The sequence below is a fragment of the Haplochromis burtoni genome, unplaced genomic scaffold (assembly GCF_018398535.1).
Source record: "Haplochromis burtoni strain Fernald_Lab_line unplaced genomic scaffold, NCSU_Asbu1 Contig_542, whole genome shotgun sequence".
NCBI classification, from domain to species: Eukaryota; Metazoa; Chordata; class Actinopteri; order Cichliformes; family Cichlidae; genus Haplochromis; species Haplochromis burtoni.
In genome coordinates, this window is record NW_024582903.1 from 238,668 (window position 1) to 259,240 (window position 20,573).

The 20,573-nt window shown below is 48.6% G+C and overlaps 2 protein-coding genes across 4 annotated transcripts in view; one reads left to right on the forward strand and one right to left on the reverse strand.

Annotated features, from left to right (window-relative positions):
• Positions 1 to 11,969, reverse strand: part of masp1 (MBL associated serine protease 1) — a 25,296-nt gene extending 13,327 nt beyond the window's left edge. Inside the window, exons 1-12 of one of the 3 annotated variants that reach the window (XM_014329402.2) lie at positions 11,056 to 11,969; positions 6,902 to 7,124; positions 6,638 to 6,815; positions 6,215 to 6,346; positions 4,860 to 5,056; positions 4,639 to 4,786; positions 4,450 to 4,568; positions 4,106 to 4,184; positions 2,925 to 3,050; positions 2,600 to 2,674; positions 812 to 1,059; positions 519 to 707 (exon numbers count right to left, since the gene is read on the reverse strand). In XM_014329402.2, the coding sequence (XP_014184888.1) occupies positions 519 to 707; positions 812 to 1,059; positions 2,600 to 2,674; positions 2,925 to 3,050; positions 4,106 to 4,184; positions 4,450 to 4,568; positions 4,639 to 4,786; positions 4,860 to 5,056; positions 6,215 to 6,346; positions 6,638 to 6,815; positions 6,902 to 7,124; positions 11,056 to 11,060 (1,719 nt within the window). In that variant the 5' untranslated portion in view covers positions 11,061 to 11,969. Of the gene's footprint in view, positions 1 to 518; positions 708 to 811; positions 1,060 to 2,599; positions 2,675 to 2,924; positions 3,051 to 3,085; positions 3,524 to 4,105; positions 4,185 to 4,449; positions 4,569 to 4,638; positions 4,787 to 4,859; positions 5,057 to 6,214; positions 6,347 to 6,637; positions 6,816 to 6,901; positions 7,125 to 10,782; positions 11,019 to 11,055 lie in introns of those variants that run through there. The other 2 variants (XM_014329403.2, XM_042214283.1) reach the window with 2 other exon arrangements.
• Positions 11,970 to 11,974: 5 nt separating this feature from the next.
• On the forward strand, positions 11,975 to 18,125 carry clrn1 (clarin 1). Its single transcript, XM_005947857.3, has 3 exons — positions 11,975 to 13,089; positions 14,303 to 14,482; positions 15,527 to 18,125. Exons 1-3 carry the CDS (start codon positions 12,837 to 12,839, stop codon positions 15,790 to 15,792), a joined length of 699 nt encoding a protein of 232 aa, XP_005947919.1. The 5' UTR covers positions 11,975 to 12,836; the 3' UTR covers positions 15,793 to 18,125.
• Positions 18,126 to 20,573: the final 2,448 nt, after the last annotated feature.

Here is a 20,573-nt window from a genome sequence, read left to right on the forward strand (position 1 = left end):
AAATGCGTACTTCAAGCGTGCAGACCCTGAATTGGGACACAGCCTCAGTGTCGAGGAGTAGCTCCTCCCCCCGTCTTTAATGAGGGGACCAGCTGACCTTTGGAGCAAGCTCAGCATAGGTGAGGTTCGGCTTCACGTTCATGCACTGCTGCTGAGCACCATGCTTTGTTTTTACCCCGACTTTGCCAAGCACACTCTGGCAGACTCACGGACACCTGTACAGGTAAGGAGGCCTTAACCGGGTCTTCCTGCCTGAAGAGCTCAGGAAAGCTAACTCCACCTAATCACTGAGATCCTTTTAAAGTCATTCTAGTTTTTTATAAAGCAGACTTTTATTATTAGTTTTACATTTTCAGTCTCTTACAAGGATTTTAATTCTGTCTGTTAACATGTCTGTCTGATAACCTTTGTGTCTGTCAGCTCAGAGGACCTCTCCCTGTGACCTCTGACCTTTGTGTTGGGAGATCACACCTAAGTGAACACGGCTTTGTGCAGACTCAGCTGGAGCTGTGACCCACCTGTGTGTGAGGCAGTGGGAGACAGACTGGACGGATGAGTTGGTTAAACTCCACCCGCTCACTCAGCCTCAGCAGGGCGATGTCGTTGTTGTAGTTGTTGGGTTGGAAGTCCGGGTGGAGGAAGATCCGGTCTACGGAGAGGTTGGTGGCCCGACGTTTGTCTCTGGCATCATGGAGACCAAGGAAGACCTGAAGGACAGAACAAGCAGGTCACTTACAGCCGATAAGCATCCGTCCCACGGTTTGGCAGAGACACAAAGCTGATCACAGATATAGGTGAGAACTTCAGAAACCTTGACGTGGTCAGCGGCCACGGGAACAACACTGGTGTCCCTCCTCAGGGACCGCAGGATGTGGGCAGCTGTGAGGACCCAGGACTGCGACAGCAGGGCCCCGGAGCCGAACCAGCGATCCTCTGGGACCCTGGACAGGTCCTCCACACTGAGCAGGACCTGCCAGGGGAAGAAGCCAGGCTCGGCGCTACGACCGCCCACAATCCGCTTCACCTGAGGGGGGAGAGGGCGGGATGGCTGGCCGCAGGCTGGACACGCAGAGACATCAGGCAGACAGGTTATCAGACAGACAGATGAACAGGCAGACAGTTATCAGACAGGTTAACATGCAGACAGGTTAACAGGCAGACAGGTGATCAGACAGGTTAACAGGCAGACAGGTTAACAGGCAGACAGGTGAAAAGAAAGACAGGTTATCAGACAGACAGGCAGACAGGTGAACAGGCAGACAGGTGAAAAGAAAGACAGGTGAAAAGAAGACAGGTAACAGGCAGACAGGTTATCAGACAGACAGTAACAGGCAGACAGGTGAACAGGCAGACAGGTGAACAGACAGGTTAACAGGCAGACAGGTGAAAAGAAAGACAGGTTATCAGACAGACAGGCAGACAGGTGAACAGGCAGACAGGTGAAAAGAAAGACAGGTTAACAGGCAGACAGGTTAACAGGCAGACAGGTTAGACAGGACAGACAGGTTAACAGGCAGACAGGTGAACAGACAGACAGGTGAACAGGCAGACAGGTAACAGGCAGACAGGTTAACAGGCAGACAGGTGACAGACAGGTTAACAGGCAGACAGGTGAAAAGAAAGACAGGTTATCAGACAGACAGACGTGAACGGCAGACAGGTGAAAAGGCAGACAGGTTAAGGCAGACAGGTTAACAGGCAGACAGGTTAACAGGCAGACAGGTTAACAGGCAGACAGGTTGAACAGACAGGTTAACAGGCAGACAGGTTAACGGAACAGGTACAGACAGAGGTAGACAGCAGGAACAGCAGCAGGTGAAAGAAAGACAGGTGAAAAGAAAGACAGGTGAACAGACAGACAGGTGACAACAGACAGTGCAGGAACAGGAGAGTAACAGAAGACAGGTTACAGCAGACAGTACAAGACGTGAACAGGCAGACAGGTGAAAAGAGACAGGTGAAAAGACAGGTGAACAGACAGACAGGTGAACAGACAGACAGGTGAACAGACAGACAGGTGAACAGACAGACAGGTTACGACAGGCAACGACAGGTGAAAGAGAAGCAGACAGGTTATCAGCAGACAGGTGAACAGGCAGACAGGTACAGCACAGACAGGTAAGCAGACAGGTATCAGGCGACGGTTATCAGGCAGACAGGTGATCAGCAGACAGGTTATCAGACAGACAGGTGAAAAGAAAGACAGGTTATCAGCAACAGGTACAGGGTAAGAAGCAGGAAAACAGACAGGTGAACAGACAGACAGGTGAACAGACAGGGTACAGACAGACAGGTTAACAGGCAGACAGGTGAAAAGAAAGACAGGTTATCAGACAGACAGGTTGAACAGACAGACAGGTGTATACAGACAGACAGGTTAACAGACAGACAGGTTGAACAGACAGACAGGTGAACAGCAGACAGGTGAACAGACAGACAGGTACAGGTAACAGACAGACAGGTAACAGACAGACAGGTGCAGACTTGGCAGACAGGTGAACAGGCAGACAGGTGAACAGACAGACAGGTGAACAGGCAGACAGGTGAACAGGCAGACACGTGAACAGACAGACAGGTGAACAGGCAGACGGGCAGGTACTTGGCAGACAGGTGGGTACTGTGCTCCTTCCTTCTGAATCAACCCAGTCTCCACTCAGACCACACCTGTATGAAGCTACAAACAGTAACCGGAGTGTGAGGAGGCCTCTGGTTATCAATAGCAGGTTCAGTTTTTATCAACATGTTTAAAAACAGATGAGGAGCAAATTGCCCAAAGATGAGAACAAAATAATAAAAATGAATAAAAACATTTCCTTACTACAACCAGACACAGAGCTCGAGGAACAACAAGGTTCAGCCAATAATCGGATGAGCTGTCACTGCACAGCAACCACTGAAGGAAACCAAACAGGAAGACCTCTTACTGTTAAGCTGGACGCCGCCCTCCCTGCACACGTACTGAACGGTCGCACCGAACAGTGTGCTGTTGTCATGGTTACCAAACACCACGTCAGCCATGTCGACCATCTTTGGACTCCCACAATCCACCACTGTGACAGACAGGACAAAAACACCAATCAGCTTTGAGTCTGAGCAGAAAGGAGGAAGAATGAGCCAGAACCAAACTACAGCTGACCGACAGCGACAACGAATCAGAACTGACGTGTTCCAATGATCCAGACACGTGAGTGTGACGTGATTTTAATCTGAAACTCATCTCAACGTAACGTGAGACCCGACAGGCTGAAGAGTCAGCGTGTCCTGAAGGGGGCGTCACGGGAACACGCATCGAGACAAAGAACGCGAACATGTGTGACAGAAACACATCAGCGCCGCGATCCCTGAATGTGAGTCACAGACACACGACAGAAGCTTCTGGTTTTACGCTTTATTGGAAAATACAAACGCATCAACACTGTTCGCTCCTGCAGTATCTTTATCAGCCAATGAGACTGGCTTGCTCATTAAGCTAGGCTGTGATTGGTCCGGATGCTGGACAGAGAGCTTGGCTTCCTCCTGGAGTCTGCAGAGAAACGAGAGCGAGAGGAAAGTGTGTGAGCAGACCTGAACCGTCTCTCAGCACCTGCACAGACAGCTACCTGTCAGTCTCAAAACTGATCTGCAGGATGCCACGGCGGTGCCTGCCTACCACAGCACGACTTGCCTGGTCAGCCAGTCCCCCCCTCCCCGCGGTGGTAAAATAAACATGTCAGTCGTAACTCACCTGTTTGCATTATTAGGGGCGTGGCCTCTGCGACTGGCATGTGGATGGTGACACAGGTGGCTGTAGCTACTAACTTCACCTGAGCTGGACCCGTGGGCCGTGTTTGTGCTGTTGGAGCCTTTTAATGACATCATGTGACCAATAACATGGCTGCTGTGAGGTCACTACTGTACTAACAGAGCATCAGAAAAGGCGGAGCTTCAGGTTTACTAAACGAAAGCCTAACTAGCACTACTGTGACGCTCCTGTAGAGTCTGCAGAGAGCCAGCAGGTGGCGTGTGTGCTCCAGGAAACAGGTTGCAGCAGCAGTAACCCAGACTCAAACACGGGAGACACTGAAACACAAACACTCTGGAGAGGTCAAAGGTCGAGCAGTCTTACTGTGGCACGGAGGAGGACGGTCGCTCCACGATCCATCGGCCCGGCAGTCGATCTGATAGTGATCCAGGTGACCTCCGTCCTGAGCAGAGACAGCGCAGCCAGGTTAGCAACAAGCAGCATCACTGCAGACCATGTGACCCGCACAGCTGATCTACACCTGTGGCGCATAGCTCAGACGCAAGCCGCGTTCGCGCTCTGCGTGACCGATCCGTTTGACAGTTCGATCTGTCAAACGGACGCCAGTGCGCTGGCCCATTCCTTCACGTGCGCAGCGCCGCTGTTTTTGGAGCAAACTAAACATCATTTGGGTTGACCAAACTCAGCTGATGTGACACGCCCCCTACCTTCAGCAGGTGGTATCCAGGCTCACAGGTGAACAGGATGTGGTCTTTAAAGAAGTATTCTGATTGGAAGGGGTTCATCAGGGCGTTGGGCGGAGTATTGGGCATGGGACATTGACTTCCTGTCAGGAGACAATAAAAGCTATAACTCCCAGCTGTGTGTCTGTTTGCAGCACCTGGACATGGACTCACCTGTAGCCGTGTAGCCGAGCCTCCAGCCGAGGTTTTCTCCAGAGCTATCGCTGTGGAACACGACGGAGGCCACGTTGCTGTCGGTCTGAATGACTCCTGGAGATCGATCGCCGCAGAACGGACCGAACACAGCACTTCCTGCTTTAATCTGACAGGAAAACAGCTGATTAACAGCTCCAACACGTCACCCGAGTGTGTGTCTGTGTGTGTGTTTTCTTCACCTTAATGTAGTCATAGGGACAGCTGACGTCAGGGTGATCCTCCACATCAAAGTGTGAGTCAAACTGGAGGCGGAGCCTGAAGCCATCCTCCACCTCGATGCGGTACAAGCACTCGCAGCTCTTTGGGTACGGAGCAGGGAAGTCAATGCTGCTCAGAACTCCGGACCGTTCCCTGAACACATCGCTGCTGCACTCCACTGAACAGAATAGAATTCAACTTTACTGTGATTGCACACGTCACAAGTGCAAGACAACAGAAATGCAGTTTGCATCCATCCAGAAAGTGCTTTGGCAATAATATTGATATATTACAAAATATGGATCTATTATAGGTATGTTACAATGTACACGGTATGAAGGCATGTTATGAATATGCTCTAAGTATGTACTGGCTGCAGTGAGTGTACAAGCTATGAACAGGATATAAATATGGTTAAAATATGAAAACTATTTGAGATTGTAGAGATACAATTGCTACTATTAATAAACAGTTGTAGAACTATAATTATTGTATTGTACAGAATGATTGTCTATACATCATTTACAGTAGTGCATTTTAGCACACACACACACACACACACACACACACACACACACACACACACACACACACACACACACACACACACAGAAAAGCAGAGTCAAAAACTGAGTTTGTATATTTGCTCTCTGAGGATCTGCAGGCTTCCTGAAGGACACTCAGAGCTCTTCCCACACTGATGTTCGGCTCTCACAGGCTTGTGTGTTTCTATCCAGCTGTGCTTTAATGCACAGCTTTGTGTTTGCACTGTTGTCATGCTGATAGTCAGATGTTTCCAGATGTTCCTGAACGATCACAGTGGATTAAATACTCATTTGTATATCTGTGTTTTGTATCATATTTGTTGCATCCATGTTTGGGAGGGGAAAAAAATATGAGACATTAAAGGGGTGTGGCTAACCGGAAGAAAAGAAAAGCGGTGAGACTCAAGACTTTTGCACACTCAGTGTGTTGTGTTATAATGGTTCTGTAATCAGTCAGAGGTCACCGAGAGGTCGTCGCTCTGTAGCAAACCCTCAGACGTGAACACGCACAGGCAGAACTCAGACAGAGCCCGCCTCCCCCACACAGAAACACGCAAATATTTACCACCGATCAGGCGCCGCTATCAGTCACAGCGAGGTCACGGTCCACAGCGCTGATCTGTCAGGACACGTGAGGACCCACACATTCCTCCCCCACCCGTGGTTCATGTGGGGCTCATATCTTTGGAAAGCAGAGCCCCGCAGCGCACGCTACTGTACTTGTGGATGAACGCGAGCGATCAGCTGTGGGTGCTGTGGATTATGACACCCGAGCCGATGTCTGCGCTCACCTCTGCAGGTGTGGTTGTCAGAGTGCAGCCGGTAACCATAGCGACAGGAGCAGTAGTATCCTCCGATGTAGTTGTGGCAGAAATGATCGCAGAGCGCGTCCTCGCCACTCCGCTCGCTGCACTCGTCTACGTCTAGAGGGGCGGGGCCAGAGGCGGGACCAGAGGAGACAGGAAACAAGCATCAGATGAGAAACGCAAACAAACTGCGCCTTTTTGTCAGGTGACCTCTGAAACTGAGTCGCACTGAAACAGGAAGTCCGCAGACTCGCTCACTGCTCGTCAGAGTTCTGCTCGGTCCCACCTTCAGACCAGCACCGAGCAGAACTCCGATGAACACCTGAAGGTCCAAACTCCGGCTCCAGAGGAGACGTCATGGCGAGAGACCGAACCCGTCTGCTCGGGCGGGCTGGGTCTGGTTCTTACCCACGGCGCTGTAGTGAGCCACGAACCCGGAGAACCGCTCCTCGTCGGAGAAGTCGGAGGAGAAGAGGAGGCTGAGGGAGTTTCTGGGGGAAGTGAGGGCCTGCTGAGCCGGCACCGCCTCCGTGTCCGTCTGCTCCTTCCCACAGAACAGCGCCAGCACCTCCCCCTCAGCCTCCACCTGCAGACAGAGAACCATAGTTTGTGACATCACTGTGGCGCGCAAACACACACACACACACCAAAAACTGGCATGCCGTGTCTCACCTTGACGTAGTCGTACTCGCACAGGTAAGACGGCTCCAGGTCGAAGTGGCTGAAGTAGAGCTTGATCTGGAAGCCGTCGGGAACGCTGACGTTCCAGCGCAGCTGCGTGTCCCGGGGATACGGCTCCGGGAAGTTTGGTGAGCACAGGCTGCCGTACATCCCCGACAGCGACAGCTGCTGAGCACCGAGTCCGAGCGAGAAGAGCAGCGAGATGAGGATGAGTCTGAGAGGAAGCAAAGCGACACTCGTCAGGACGTCACAGAGGTCCGGCCCCCTCCTCATCAGAGGCCTGAGACCAGGCCCGCACGCATCCTTCAGCGAACGTTACACGCACACCAGCCTGTTCCTACTGCACATGCTCAGTGAAAGCCTGCTCCCACCCAGCACCGTCAGTAAACACGCCCTTTTTCTTTGAAAGTAAAATCTCAGCCCACACAAATATATCAACAACAGTGATCACAAAACGGTGTATAACTGAACACAGTAGTGCAATTTTTAACCAGGTCTTCCCATTAACACCTGACCTGTCCAGAGGGTCAGTCAATGAGCTCGTCAATAGCTTCAATGCTAACATGTTAAATGTAATGGACACTATTGCTCCCATTAAGGTGAAGGTTATCTCTGGAAGGAAAAAGTCTCCATGGAGAAACTCCACACTGGTGAAAAATGAAAAAAGAGAGTGTAGGAAAGCTGAGCGCAGATGGAGAAAAACAAACCTCCAGGTTCATTATGACATCTATAAAGAGAAACTTCACAATTATAATTTACAACTGAGGAGTGCAAGGAGGTCCTACTTCTCTGACATCATCACTAAAAACAGCCATAATGCTCGGGTCTTATTTTCTACAGTTGACAGGCTAACAAACCCTCCTGTGTCAGTGGCAGCTGAACTTCATTCAACCATGGCCTGCAATGACTTTGCCAAATTCTTCACAGACAAAATCCAAAAAATTAGACAAGCAATTGGTACATCAACAGCAGATCCAGGATATGTACTGTGTCCACCAAAAAACTGTTTAAACACCATGAAACAGTTTCAACCTATTAACAGCAAAGACCTGGAGGACATCTTAGGTCAACTGAACTCCTCCTCCTGCTGTTTAGATGTCCTGCCAACAAGTTTTTTCAAAAAGGTCTCAAAGACTTTAGAGTCAGACCTGTTACAGATCGTCAACTTTTCTTTATTATCAGGTGTGTTTCCAGAATCACTAAAAACTGCTGTAATCAAACCTATACTGAAAAAGGACAATCTTGACAAGACACAAATGAACAACTACAGGCCGATCTCAAATCTCCCGTTTTTAAGTAAGATCATTGAAAAAGCAGTTTCTCAACAGCTCAGTTACTTCTTAAAACAGAATAATTGCTACGATGCCTTCCAGTCAGGTTTTAGACAGAACCACAGCACTGAAACCGCTCTGACCAAAGTGTTTAATGACATATGTCTGAATACAGACAGTGGAAAAATGTCAGTCTTAGTTTTACTGGATCTCAGTGCAGCATTTGATACAGTTGACCACAACATATTACTCAAACGACTGGAGAACTGGACAGGTCTTTCAGGAACTGTACTAAACTGGTTCAAAACATACTTAGAAAACAGGAAATACTTTGTATCAATAGGTAACTTCACATCTGAGCAGACAAGTATCACATGTGGAGTTCCCCAAGGTTCCATCTTGGGACCCCTTCTGTTTAACATCTACATGCTCCCACTGGCACAGATTATAAACAACAACAAAATAAACTATCACAGCTATGCAGATGACACACAAATATATATCACAATGTCACCAGGAGACCGAGGCCCTGTACAGGCTCTTGGTAAATGCATTGAGGAAATTAATGACTGGTTGTGCCACAATTTTCTCCAGCTAAACAAAAACAAAACTGAGGTAATAGTCTTTGGCGCCAAAGAAAAACGATTACAGGTCACCAGAGAACTTCAATCTATACATCTAAAAACCACAAACCAGGCGAGAAATTTGGGTGTAGTGATGGATGCAGACCTAAACTTAGAAAAACACATTAAGACAATAACAAAATCAGCTTACTATCACCTCAAGAATATTTCAAGGATAAAAGATCTGATGTCTCAACAGGACCTGGAAAAACTAGTCCATGCATTCATCTTTAGTAGGCTTGATTACTGTAACAGCATCTTTACAGGTCTACCTAAAAAATCAGTCAGACAACTACAGCTCATTCAGAACTCTGCTGCTCGAGTCCTCACTAAGACCAAAAAAGTGGACCACATCAGTCCAGCTCTGAGGTCTTTACACTGGCTGCCTGTCCGTCAGAGGATAGACTTTAAAGTCCTGATGCTGGTCTATAAAGCTCTGAATGGTTTAGGACCAAAATACATCAGTGACCTCCTGACCCAGTATGAACCTTCCAGATCCCTCAGGTCATCTGGATCCGGTCTTTTATCAGTTCCCAGAGTCAGAACCAGACACGGAGAAGCTGCATTCAGCTTTTATGCTCCTTATATCTGGAACAAACTCCCAGAAAGCCTCAGATCAGCTGAAACACTCAGTTTATTTAAATCCAGGTTGAAGACTCACCTGTTCTCAGCTGCATTTGAATAAAGCACCAAATCCACACTTTTAAGCTTAAATTTTAAAACTTACATTTTAACTACTGATTTTATCTACTGTTTTTGTTTGTTTGTTTGTTTGTTTGCTTGTTTTAATCAATTTTAAATCATGCTTTTTATTTGGTTTTGTTTCTAATGTCTCTATAAGGCACTTTGAATCACTTTGTTGTTGAATTGTGCTGTACAAATAAACTTGCCTTGCCCCCCTGACACTTTATTTGGTACAGCTGGTTAGCACCTGATTGGACGTCAGTCAGGTTCCAGAAAGGCTGCTTCCTATCAGCAGCCTGTCCGCTCTCCTGACCTCTGACCTTAGCGAGGCATCTGCTGCTCGCTGGATGTTGGAAAGGAAACGCCCAGCCAATGATAGTTTCACATTTTATAACCGCTTTGCTTCAGCTGTTCCTCAGTTTCAGTGACGTGTGCAGCCACTACAGTAAACTCACACCCTAACCCAGGGGTCTCAAACCGTGGCCTGGGGGCCACTCGCTGCCCGTACCTTGATGTGCAGAAATATAATGCACTTTGACCCCTGAAGTGACTTTTTGTTAAAATAAGTTCTTTAAAAAGCCAAAAAAGATGAATCTGAAGCCAACATGAGCAGAGAGCACAAACATGCTGAGGCTGTGTGAGTGCAGTGACAGACTCACAGACTAATGCACGCACTTATGTGCAGTTTGTTGCATACAAACACAACGACGGCCGCAGTGCTGCATGTGTGTGCACAGACCCTTGTGTTAGTGAAGAGCAGAGATGGGCAGTAATGTAATCGATTACCAACACTGGTTAAGAGATTGGAAACAAACTCTTGTTACACAACATTTGAAATTTTAAAAACAAACACATTTTAGGAAATATTTGTTTGTTTTGTACTACTTGAGCACTAGTCAAAGGAGCTTACAGAGAAAAGCGTCTGGACTTCTTTAAGTTGCTTGAAGACGTTTCACCTCTCATCCAGAAGCTTCAGTTCTGTGCCATTGTGAAACCTGACCCCCACCTTCACAGTAAGCACACCTGAAACTCTGGCTGATTGGGGCCCACACCCAGTTTCACACCTTGGCTCAGGCGATTAGAGGATCATCAGGGGGTCCTTTTGTCCCTCTGTGGGGGGAAACTCCCACTAGGTTTAAATCTGGGACTCTCCACCATCTGACCTTAGAACTGAAGAAGCTTCTCGGATGAGAGATGAAACGTCTTCAAGCAACTTAAAGAAGTCCAGACGCTTTTCTTTGCAAGCTCCTTTGACTACGATGACCTGGATGACTCAGAACCTTCACAGACATACTTGAACGCTAAAATCTCCTCCAATCAGATGACAGAGCCAGCAGTGGCCCGCAGCTCCTTTCACTCTGAGACCCAAGCGCACAAACCTTCATCCTCCCTCTTCATCACCTCCACCTGCGTGAGCGCTGAGCTGTGGGACCACGCCCCCGCGGCGCGTTTATGACACCTGATCACCTGGAGTTCCGCTACACCGCGTCCGTCAGTGAGTCTGAGTATTGATCCTGATCAGCACCGACTACAAGAACCTGCAATCACGTGACCCGAAACTCCTTACCTCATGTTGGACGTGGCAGCTCCTCTCAGCTCCTTCGGCGGCTCCTCTGCGCTCCTCCGGACACCGACCCCCGGGCTTCACCCCGGCGGACGTATACTGAGAGGCTTACGTCATCACGTGCCATGCCGAAGCAGCCTGGAGGAACAGCAGCGCCCTCTGGGGCTCAAAGTGATTCTTTTCGTATTGAAGTCCGTTTGTTTGTTTACCTGTTTTACGTCACAGTTAATCAACTTCCTGTTTCCTGACTGCAGCAGCTGCCAGAGTCCAGTCAGAAAAGACCCGATTTAAGAGATGTACACTTGTAAAAGTACATCCGGCCTGTGTGACAGTGGCGCAGTCAAAGTACTTTTACATGCAGTACATCAGCCTCTGGCACGAAGGAAAAACACGTGACCTACCATGACCTCACCTGAAGACCCTCAGCGTTTTCCTCACATGTCTTTTCACAGTAAAAGCACTAATGACAGCACAGACACTTCCTGTGGTTTTACACAATAAAACCTCTTTGTTAAGAAGTAAGATAAGATGAGTCTTTATTGACCTGACGGCGGGGAAATGCGTGCGTTCCCACAGCTCAGGTACAGAGAGCAGAAGAATACAAAGCCCAAAAATACAAAATCAATAAGATAATACAATATATACCACGGTAACTGAGGTTCTATGTACACGCACAAACAGTGTGTGTGACGGAGAAAAACATGCAAGAAATTCATTTCAGCTATTCTTCTATCTAAGAAATCCATAAGGATAGATATGTACGTGCAAACACACGTACAAATACACATACATCCATACACACCAAATATACACATATATATATACACACATGCACACGTCCATACATATAAGGTGCATTATCCATGTGGCGGTGACTGTGGTTGTCCACGTGACTCATGACATCATGATCGAGGAGGCTAACTGCTGCTGACTGATCTGTGAGGGCGTTTAGGTCTCTGAGCTGCTCAGCACACTCACACACTCATGCAGAGGGTGGTGTGGGTTGTTCATGATGGATGCCAGCTTTACTAACATCCTCCTGTCGCCCACCACCTCCACAGACTCCAGAGGACATCCCAGCACAGAGCTAGACCTCCGCACCAGTTTGTCAATCCTGCTCCTGTCCGTGGATCTGCTCCCCCAGCAGGTCACTGCGTAGAGAGAGGCGGGCGCTAGCACAGTGTCATAGAAGAAAACAGACTGGATGTAAAAGATGGCGATATCTCCTGCTTCCTGCTCCAGTCACTCACTTCCGTTCTCAGTGTTTTACCTGTTAGACCAGTGGTCAGGAACTCCAGGCCGCAGCCTGGTTTTAGAGGTGTCAGCTGATTTAAAAGGCTGAATTAAAAAGTTCTGCAGAGGCATGGTGATGAGCTCATGTGACTCAGGTGTGCTGACCCAGGGTGATACCTGAAACCTTCCCCGCCTCTGTTTCAGTCTTATTCCAGAGGTTATCTGAATATTTCAGCATCACTTCCTGTCCACCTCCGTGATATGTCACAGAGCTGGTTTTAGGCTGAAAAAGGTCCCACGTGACCACAAACCGCGCTCAGCAGTAAGGTGTGAAGGAAAGATGAGTCTGCTGCGGGCGCGCGCATCACAGTCTCGTGCTTCGTCTTTAATGAGAACTCGAACCTCCTGGCTGTAAACCGAGCCCTTGTTGCCATGGACCCAGCGCAGGTGTGCGCTGGCACCTGACGTTTCCCGCGGTCCCCCCTCCTCCCGGAGGTGGAGGCGGGGGCGTTGTGGTGGTGGCCTCCTCCCCCGGCTCCTCCTCCTCCATCATGCCGGGCAGACAGAAGCAGCTCCTCTTCTCCGTGTGCGGGCTCCTCGGCCTCTCCTGTGCGCTCACGGCCGCGGTGGCCACCGGCCTGCCACTCTGGCTCCGCGGGGCCGTGCTGTGCCGCACCGGGGCCGAGCTCGTCAACGCCACCGGGGCCGAGCTGGACAAGTTCGTGGGCGAGCTGAGCTACGGGCTGTTCCACGGACAGCGCGTGAAGCAGTGCGGGCTGGGGGGCCGCGCGGCGCGCTTCTCCTGTGAGTGATCGCCGATGATGCACGCGCACGAGCAGTAATTCACGCACGAGCTGCTGCGAGTCTGCTCACGGCTTTATCAACAACTCTGCATTAATAATAATCAGGTTAATCAATAACCCTGTTCATTGATCTGCAGTGACTGCTGTCATCACATTATTGTTGTGACAGAAAATATTTCAGCTGAAAAAAACTAAAAACTATAAAAATAAAAACACTGACTCAATTGGGACAGCAAACTGAAAAGTTCAAGATGTCAAACAGATGAGATTTCATAGTAACCAGAACTCCATAAACTGAAGAGCCAGGACCCAGACCACAATCAGCATCAGCATTTCTGATTTGGGGGTTTTGGAGCCGGAGCGCTGTTGTCACTGGGGTGGCAGAAAAATGATTTCTGAACCCTGATGCTGATCTGAGACAAACGCTGAGCTCTGCCTCTGGCAGCTCTGACTGTGCGTGAACGTCACAGTCACGCAGGCTGAGCTCGTCTCATTGGCTCGGACACACGGCCAGCAGCAGGCGTCCTTCATAAATAAGGTTAATTAAAGGTTAAATGAATACAGCTGCAGATGTGAAACCACTGTCAGATAATCTTTTCCAAACGGGCGAATAAACATTTGTTACGTGACTCTGTGAGCGCTGGGACAGGAAGCAGCTCCCTCTGAGGTCCTGGGCAGCGCGGCACTAATGAGGTTTCCGCCTGATTGCGTGGGATCTGCGAGCAGAGACAAAGCCGCTCTGTCCCTGCAGGACCTGCGTCTCTGCTTCAGTGCAGAGCTTTTTGTTTCACGTCAGCGTCTCTGTGGGACGTTTGTCAGCCTTCGTGGGTGTTCCAGCAGTGGGGGTGTTACTGTCACAGCTGAACTTAGTGGGGAGGTGGAGCACGCTCCGGGTTCCAGCAGCTCGTGTTCTCTGGTTTTAAATCTCTTATTAAATATCTGACAATGTTCACTTCTTGTGTCTGTTTTGCACACTTCCTGTCTCTGTGAGTTTACAGAAGATTTTCTGTCACGTTGGCGCTCTTGATTCTGTTTTTCATGTTTCTGTCTCTTCCTGTGTCGGTCTCGTCTGCTTTGTGTCAGCGTGTCTTCGCCCTGCTGTTTGACCCTCTAACAGGAAGTGCTGGCTGTGTGTCCTGAGGCTCGGTGACCTCTGTGGTCGCTGCAGACCGGACACGCCTCTCACTGCAGGTCTGTCTCTTGATGTCTTCCAGTCTTTCCTGACCTCCTGAGTGCCATCCCCACGGGCCTCCACGTCACCGTCATCTTCTTCTGTGGTGTTGTGACACTCTTCTCCTCCGTGGCCACCGGCTTCTTCTTCTTCAACGCCTTCGGCAGACCCTACGAGACGCTGCAAGGCCCCGTGGGACTTTACCTGTGGACCTTCATCACCTGTGAGAACCACACCCTCACAGCTTCACCTGCCAGTCCACGGGAAGCTTTTGTTTGTACTGTAACGTGTGTCAAAGATAACCGTCCTCACGGTTGCCCCCAGCACAGCCAAATACGTCATCATTTGAAGAAGGGCTGATAAGATAAGAACAGCTGTTCGCTAAAATACGACCAAAAGCACGACTGTTAGAGATGGAGGGAGCAGAGGAAGGACAGTGTCACTGAAATACATGCTGGGACAGTTGGCGGGCTCCCTGTGAGCCTGTAACGAGATATAAAATATGGATGGTCTGAAATGAGTTCGGAGAGGATCACAGACAAACAGCCTGATAACAGAGCCCAGGGCAGGAGAGGGATAAAGCAGGCGGGGGGCGGCCTGGCCGAGCATTAAGACCCAACGATCCTCCGCTCATTTCCTCCTTCTCCGGGTTCATTTCACTTAATCGGCCCGTCCAATGTGTGCCTGCAACCGCAGACCCCAATTAGTGCCGGGCAGCGTCCCCACAAATACTCCGGTTTCACTCACAAAGGCCCGCAGAAGCCTAGCAGGCCGCCACGGCACCTGTCTGAGGCCACGCCCCTAACGATGCAAAGTTTATGCAGGTGTGTTGTAGAAACAGGTGTTACGAGGGCTCAATATTCACAGGCACCACACAGCTTATGCATCAGGCTGAAGCATCTTAACGCAGCGGTCTGTGTGGACGAACTCACTGCTGCCCCCGCTGGACGGGGGAGGAACTGCAGTGTTGGAGCCTGTGCTCCTCACAGTTGGATGGTTGGTCCAAACCCTGGATGGGGAACCAGTGATGCACAGACTGGAGAGGCCTGTCAGTCATGTGACCTGAGCTCAGCTGAGCCATGTTACCATGAGCTCCATCACGGGTTTTATTTTCACCGCCTGAGCTCCTCTGATGACATCATCACTCCTTCTGTTGTGGCATCTGGTTCGCCTCCTCTGGCCTTCTCAGAGGTGGAGGTGGTGTCTAAGGGTGATGTGGTCAGAGGTCAGAGGTAAGCCTGATGGTTCCTGTCTGTGTTTCCTGCAGGTGTCGGCAGCTGCCTCGTCATGGTCCTGTTTGTGTCGGAGGTAAAGCTCAGTCGTCTGTCCGAGCGGATCGCCAACTTCAATGAGGGGAATTTCATCTTCCAGACGTACACCGAGCGCTACGACCGATGCTTCTGGCTCTTCTTCCTCATCTTCCTCCTTCAGGGACTGAACGCCCTGCTGGTCCGACTGGCGGGAATCCAGTTTCCCTTTCAACAAAACAAAGAGGTGGAGCTGAGCAGCGGGGCGGCCGACCTCATGTACTGAGAGGAGAGGAGCACGGCTCAGCAGGAAAATGGCCTGAACGCCAGACTTCATCAGCCGCCACTTCCTGTCGCCGCAGCTCTGTCGGACGGCTTTCCTTCACAGTCTGTTCCACACTGAAGAAGCCGAACCCTCGCTCTTCACCAGCGTGAGGGCGTTTCCCTCAGTAACAGCGACGATCGTGACTCTGACGCTGAAACTACGAACAGTTCATAGATTTGAAATGTTACTCTGTGGTAGATGACGCCGTCGAGCTCCTCTGTGTCTTCGTTTCTTTGCAGATCTGTGATGTTTAGGTCCTCGCTGGCTCACTCGTCCTTTAGCTTCTTGTGTTTCACCGATCACGATGACGACGCATCCGGCGCCGAGCCCGTCCTGATCCGAGCTCTTTGGTTCTGAGGACAGGCGATGCCTCGGCTCTGCCGTGTTGCTGTGTGGGAAAGCAAACGTGATCGCTGAACGCAGAGGAAGGTTTTGGACAGTGAATCATTGACAAAGTGTGTTTCTGTGCAAACCATCACGAGCTAAATGTGCCTGTTAGGAAAATAAAACTGTATCTGAGCGTCTGCTTCTGGGTTTGACTGATTGTTTGGTGGCTTCACGTCTGGATTTCTTCTGTTCCTGCAGCTCTCTGTGACTGATCTCTGACCAGCTGCTGGTCCGTTGCTCCTCTGAGATCTTTCTGAGGGCTTTACATGACGAGGACAGAGGTCACCAGCAGAGAGCAGAGCCTGGAGGTCAGAGGTTACACTCCCTGTGGAGGTCCTCGCCTTTGACGGGTTTGATGAGGAGACAAACGTAGGACTTCATTTTTTTACAATATAAAAGACCAGAGTTTATTTTTTTTCTGTGACATGACCTGTAACTGTGGCTGATCAGATGTTTACTGGTCCAAATACAGAAAGCCATCAGTTGCCATGGTGATGTTCTCATTTTTGCACATCATCATGAAAGCAGAAATATCCCGAAACCCTCGGCAGCGTTCACACAGCGTGCTGAATCCTGAGCAGCTTCAGCCGCACGTGGCAGAAAACCCACGACAGCGGTGAGCGAGGTGCTTCAGGAAGCCTGTGATCGGGTCGGCATTAGCGGTGAGAGCCTTTGGACTGAAACCTCATGGCGTGTGTTGGCTTTAACGGGGCCATGAAGCTGGTGGTGCTGCAGGGCGCTGTGATGAGGCCCGCCCCCTGCAGTGACACCGAGCCCGCCCTCCGTGTTTGGACGTGCTGACAGAGCAGACTGGACTGTCTGTTGTCCTCTTGTTTCCACTGTGTGTTTAATGGTGGCATCCTCTTTAGCAGCCAGCCAATTAAAGGCCAGGATTTCATCCAGCTGATGGCAGACGGCAGCTCAGCTGGAGAAAACTGGATCTGCTGTTTTTAGAAGGACTTTAAACTTTAACCATGTTCAGCCTGAAGTCCAGGCAGGACACGGGGTGTGATTACTGCTGGCCGAAGAGCTGCAGCTTAATGAGTACGTGCGACTGCGAAACCCGTGAGTGCGCCTCTGGTGGCCTGAACGCTGCAGACGCGTCAGGGAGTCAAACACGGAGACGTCATCAGCTGGAAAGCCTGAAACACCCCAGGGAGTGAGAGCAACACCGATGAGCTCTGTGCCGTTTGTGAATGAACAGGGAGTGATGCACGCAATGCCCGAGGGGATACTGTCACAGTTAATTGGCTGACCCTGGGGATGGCAGTCAGACGTGGGAGGTAAAAAGAGCCCGCTCAGACACTCCGGCCTCGGACACACAGCTTCCCGTCACTCAGACCACTGCAGGTAACACGCTTCCTCACAGCGGGATCGCCGAGCTCCGATTCACAGGTAATACTCCCGATTTTCCTCTGACAGCAGAGCTCCGAAGATTCAGGATCACGCTGATATATGTACAATGACATGTAGGTGCACTTTGGTGTGTGCTGGAGCAGGTCAAGGTGACGATGATGATGATGGTCTTGTTGCTGAAGTTAGACGGTGCTGCTGGTAGCAGATGTTACTCTCATGAGAAGAAGCAAGAGGCTTCCTGTGACTGACGGTGCAGCTGCCGTTACTGTCGCAGGGTCACTGAGGGTCCTGCAGATCAGGACGTGGTGACGTGTAAATAAAACAAATAGAAATCTGTGAAAACCCTTGGGCCGTAATTCAAACACACGTCCCGTAAAAAACAATCGTCTCGTATTCAGAGAAAATATTACGCGTTTCGTGTTGAGCTTGAAAAGGAGCAGTTTTTCCCGAACTTCAGCTACAATGGAAAAGACACGAAGCTGGATTTATGGATAAAAAGTGTTTGTTTTGTTTCAAAATAGCTGAGAACTATTCGCTGACAGCTGCCAACATCTGCGAACAAATATCATTCTGTAAAGTTTATATAGTGTGTAACTGTTCGTGTAGAGTGTTATTAAATTTATTGCTAATGCATCATATGGCACACTGACTGCTGAGGGAATTTTAGATGCACTCGTCATCAGAAAGGTTGCCGACCCCTGGTGTAAAGTAATAAACAGAGTCCATTTCTCAAAATCCCGTTTGTCTAAAATTTTCCTTCAATTATAGATCAATGTGACCTCCCCCTGCAATCCATATGTTTTCTTCTGTCCAAGTTTGAACACATTTTGGGTTTTCAGAGGCTTTTGGATCCGATCCGAGAAGACCCTCTAATTGCCATATTTGGAGTTCCAGAGACCCTCTTAATATAACTCCCCAGCAAACTGAGATCGTGGCTTTTTGTTCCCTTCTTGCTAGACGCTGTATTTTACGCCTCCATCTGCATTGCAATGGCTTAATACTGTCCGGACATTCTTGAGGGTGGAGACGATCTCACTCACAGTGAAAGGTAGTCCTGCTAAATTTATCCACAAGTGGCATATGTGGAATATCTCAGATCTTTTCCTTAGAACAATGTGATTTACCCACCTGCAACTAGATTGAAAAGAATTTGAAATTTACTCTTTTTTTAAGGTAGGCACAGGATTTAAGCCCCCCCCCCCATTCTTTTATTTGTATTTATTTATTGTTTAATTTTATTTATTTTTACTTTATTTTATTTATTTATTTAATATTTTTTCTAATTTACTAACTTTTTTCTTCATTTTTTTTCTCTCAATTTTCTGTTCTTGATGTTTAAAATTTTAAAAATTCTTAAAATTATTTTAATTTGTCTTTGTTTAACAAGCAAAAGTCAAAATGATTGGGAAATAAATATTTGAGAAAATATGTCATGTAAGATACATGTAACTCCGAAATGACAACACAGGCACGGCTTCTTCAAGACGGGCACTTCGCTGCATTTATTGAACGCCGTGAAAACTACAAACATAAAACACAAAGGCTTTAAGCGCTTCAGTCTATCAAAAGTAACACTTGTGCTTTAACAACAAAAATTACCTCGTGGCCGCCTGCCACTTCAGAGGTCCTAGAAGAATAGCTTTACAGTCTTGTGCATTATAAATTAAAACATAAAATAATTAGAACACCACACATTACAAATTTTCACAATATTACAATACAGTTATGGCAAATGACAAATACCTTGTACCGCTGGTAGACTAACCAGGCCTTTGCAGATAGCTCGCTGAACTCCTTAGCGTGATTATTAAACGTGGGCTCACAGCCTATACTATCACGCCCAAACCTCGCGATAATAGCGGTGTAACAAAACTGGTTCTTTGTGACAAGATAAACACACCCTTACAATGTTGACCACAGAAACGTACAAGCAAGAACATTTTAACTGCTGGAACCATCTATTAAACTTCTTTATACATAAACCTTTTCTGTGACACTTACAATACATACAATACAATGTATATAAGTTTGTATTGTTTGTTTCACAAGCAGCACAGAGGAACATCTGGTCTCAGTCCAGACATGGAGAGTTCAGAACGAGCAGATATTTCAGTGTCGAGCAGATGTGTCTGCTTTAGACCTTAAATACTTCCTGCTTAGTTTCTGTGAAAACAGTGAAGCGTGTAGATGGATTTGTCAGGACAGGAACTGAAGCTGTGGTGTTTCCTGTAAACTGATGAACTGATGTGTGTTCAGATGGAGGCAGAGATTCAGCAGATCCTGGTCCAGGTGTCGGAGCTGCAGCACCAAAGGAAAGTTCACTTCCTGCTTCAAAAAATCCGATCTGCTCCCCAAATCTGAAGGCCTACACACACCGCCAAAGAAACACCACAAAATTCTGAATTTTCTGGTTCTGAACTGGCCGTGCAACTCGTACACACTGAGTACGGCATTTTTCTGTCCTCTAAGCGTCAGCAGAATCAGTGAGGACTTCCTGGTCTGGTCCAGGAGCTGAAGCTTTGCTCCGCATATCAGCACGTGGCACAGCCTGGAGCTGAATCTGGTCAAACACAATTTTACTGTGTCAGTATCAGTGTGTGTAGAGCTGTGAGAGACACATCGACATGTGACAATCAGAAACATGGACCCTGTTTGTTGCTGCTGCATGAACAGATGAGTCCCAAAAACACTTAGAACACATAAAATATTTGTAGGATTTTATGTGTCAGGTGTGTGAAGGCTTTCAGAGAGACAACTGCACAGATATTTTCAGACTGAAGGATTTATCCTGTTGTGTTCTTCCTGCAGGCTGCAGTCACAGTCTGTGGTTGTAAGTATCAACATTCATTTACACTCAACTCAGTTTTATTCATATGGCACCAAATCACAACAGCAGCCTATGTCTATTGCAGCATAACTAAGGGAGGATTCAGGGTCACCTGGTCCAGCCCTAACTATATGCTTTAGCAAAAAGGAAAGTTTGAAGCCTAATCTTGAAA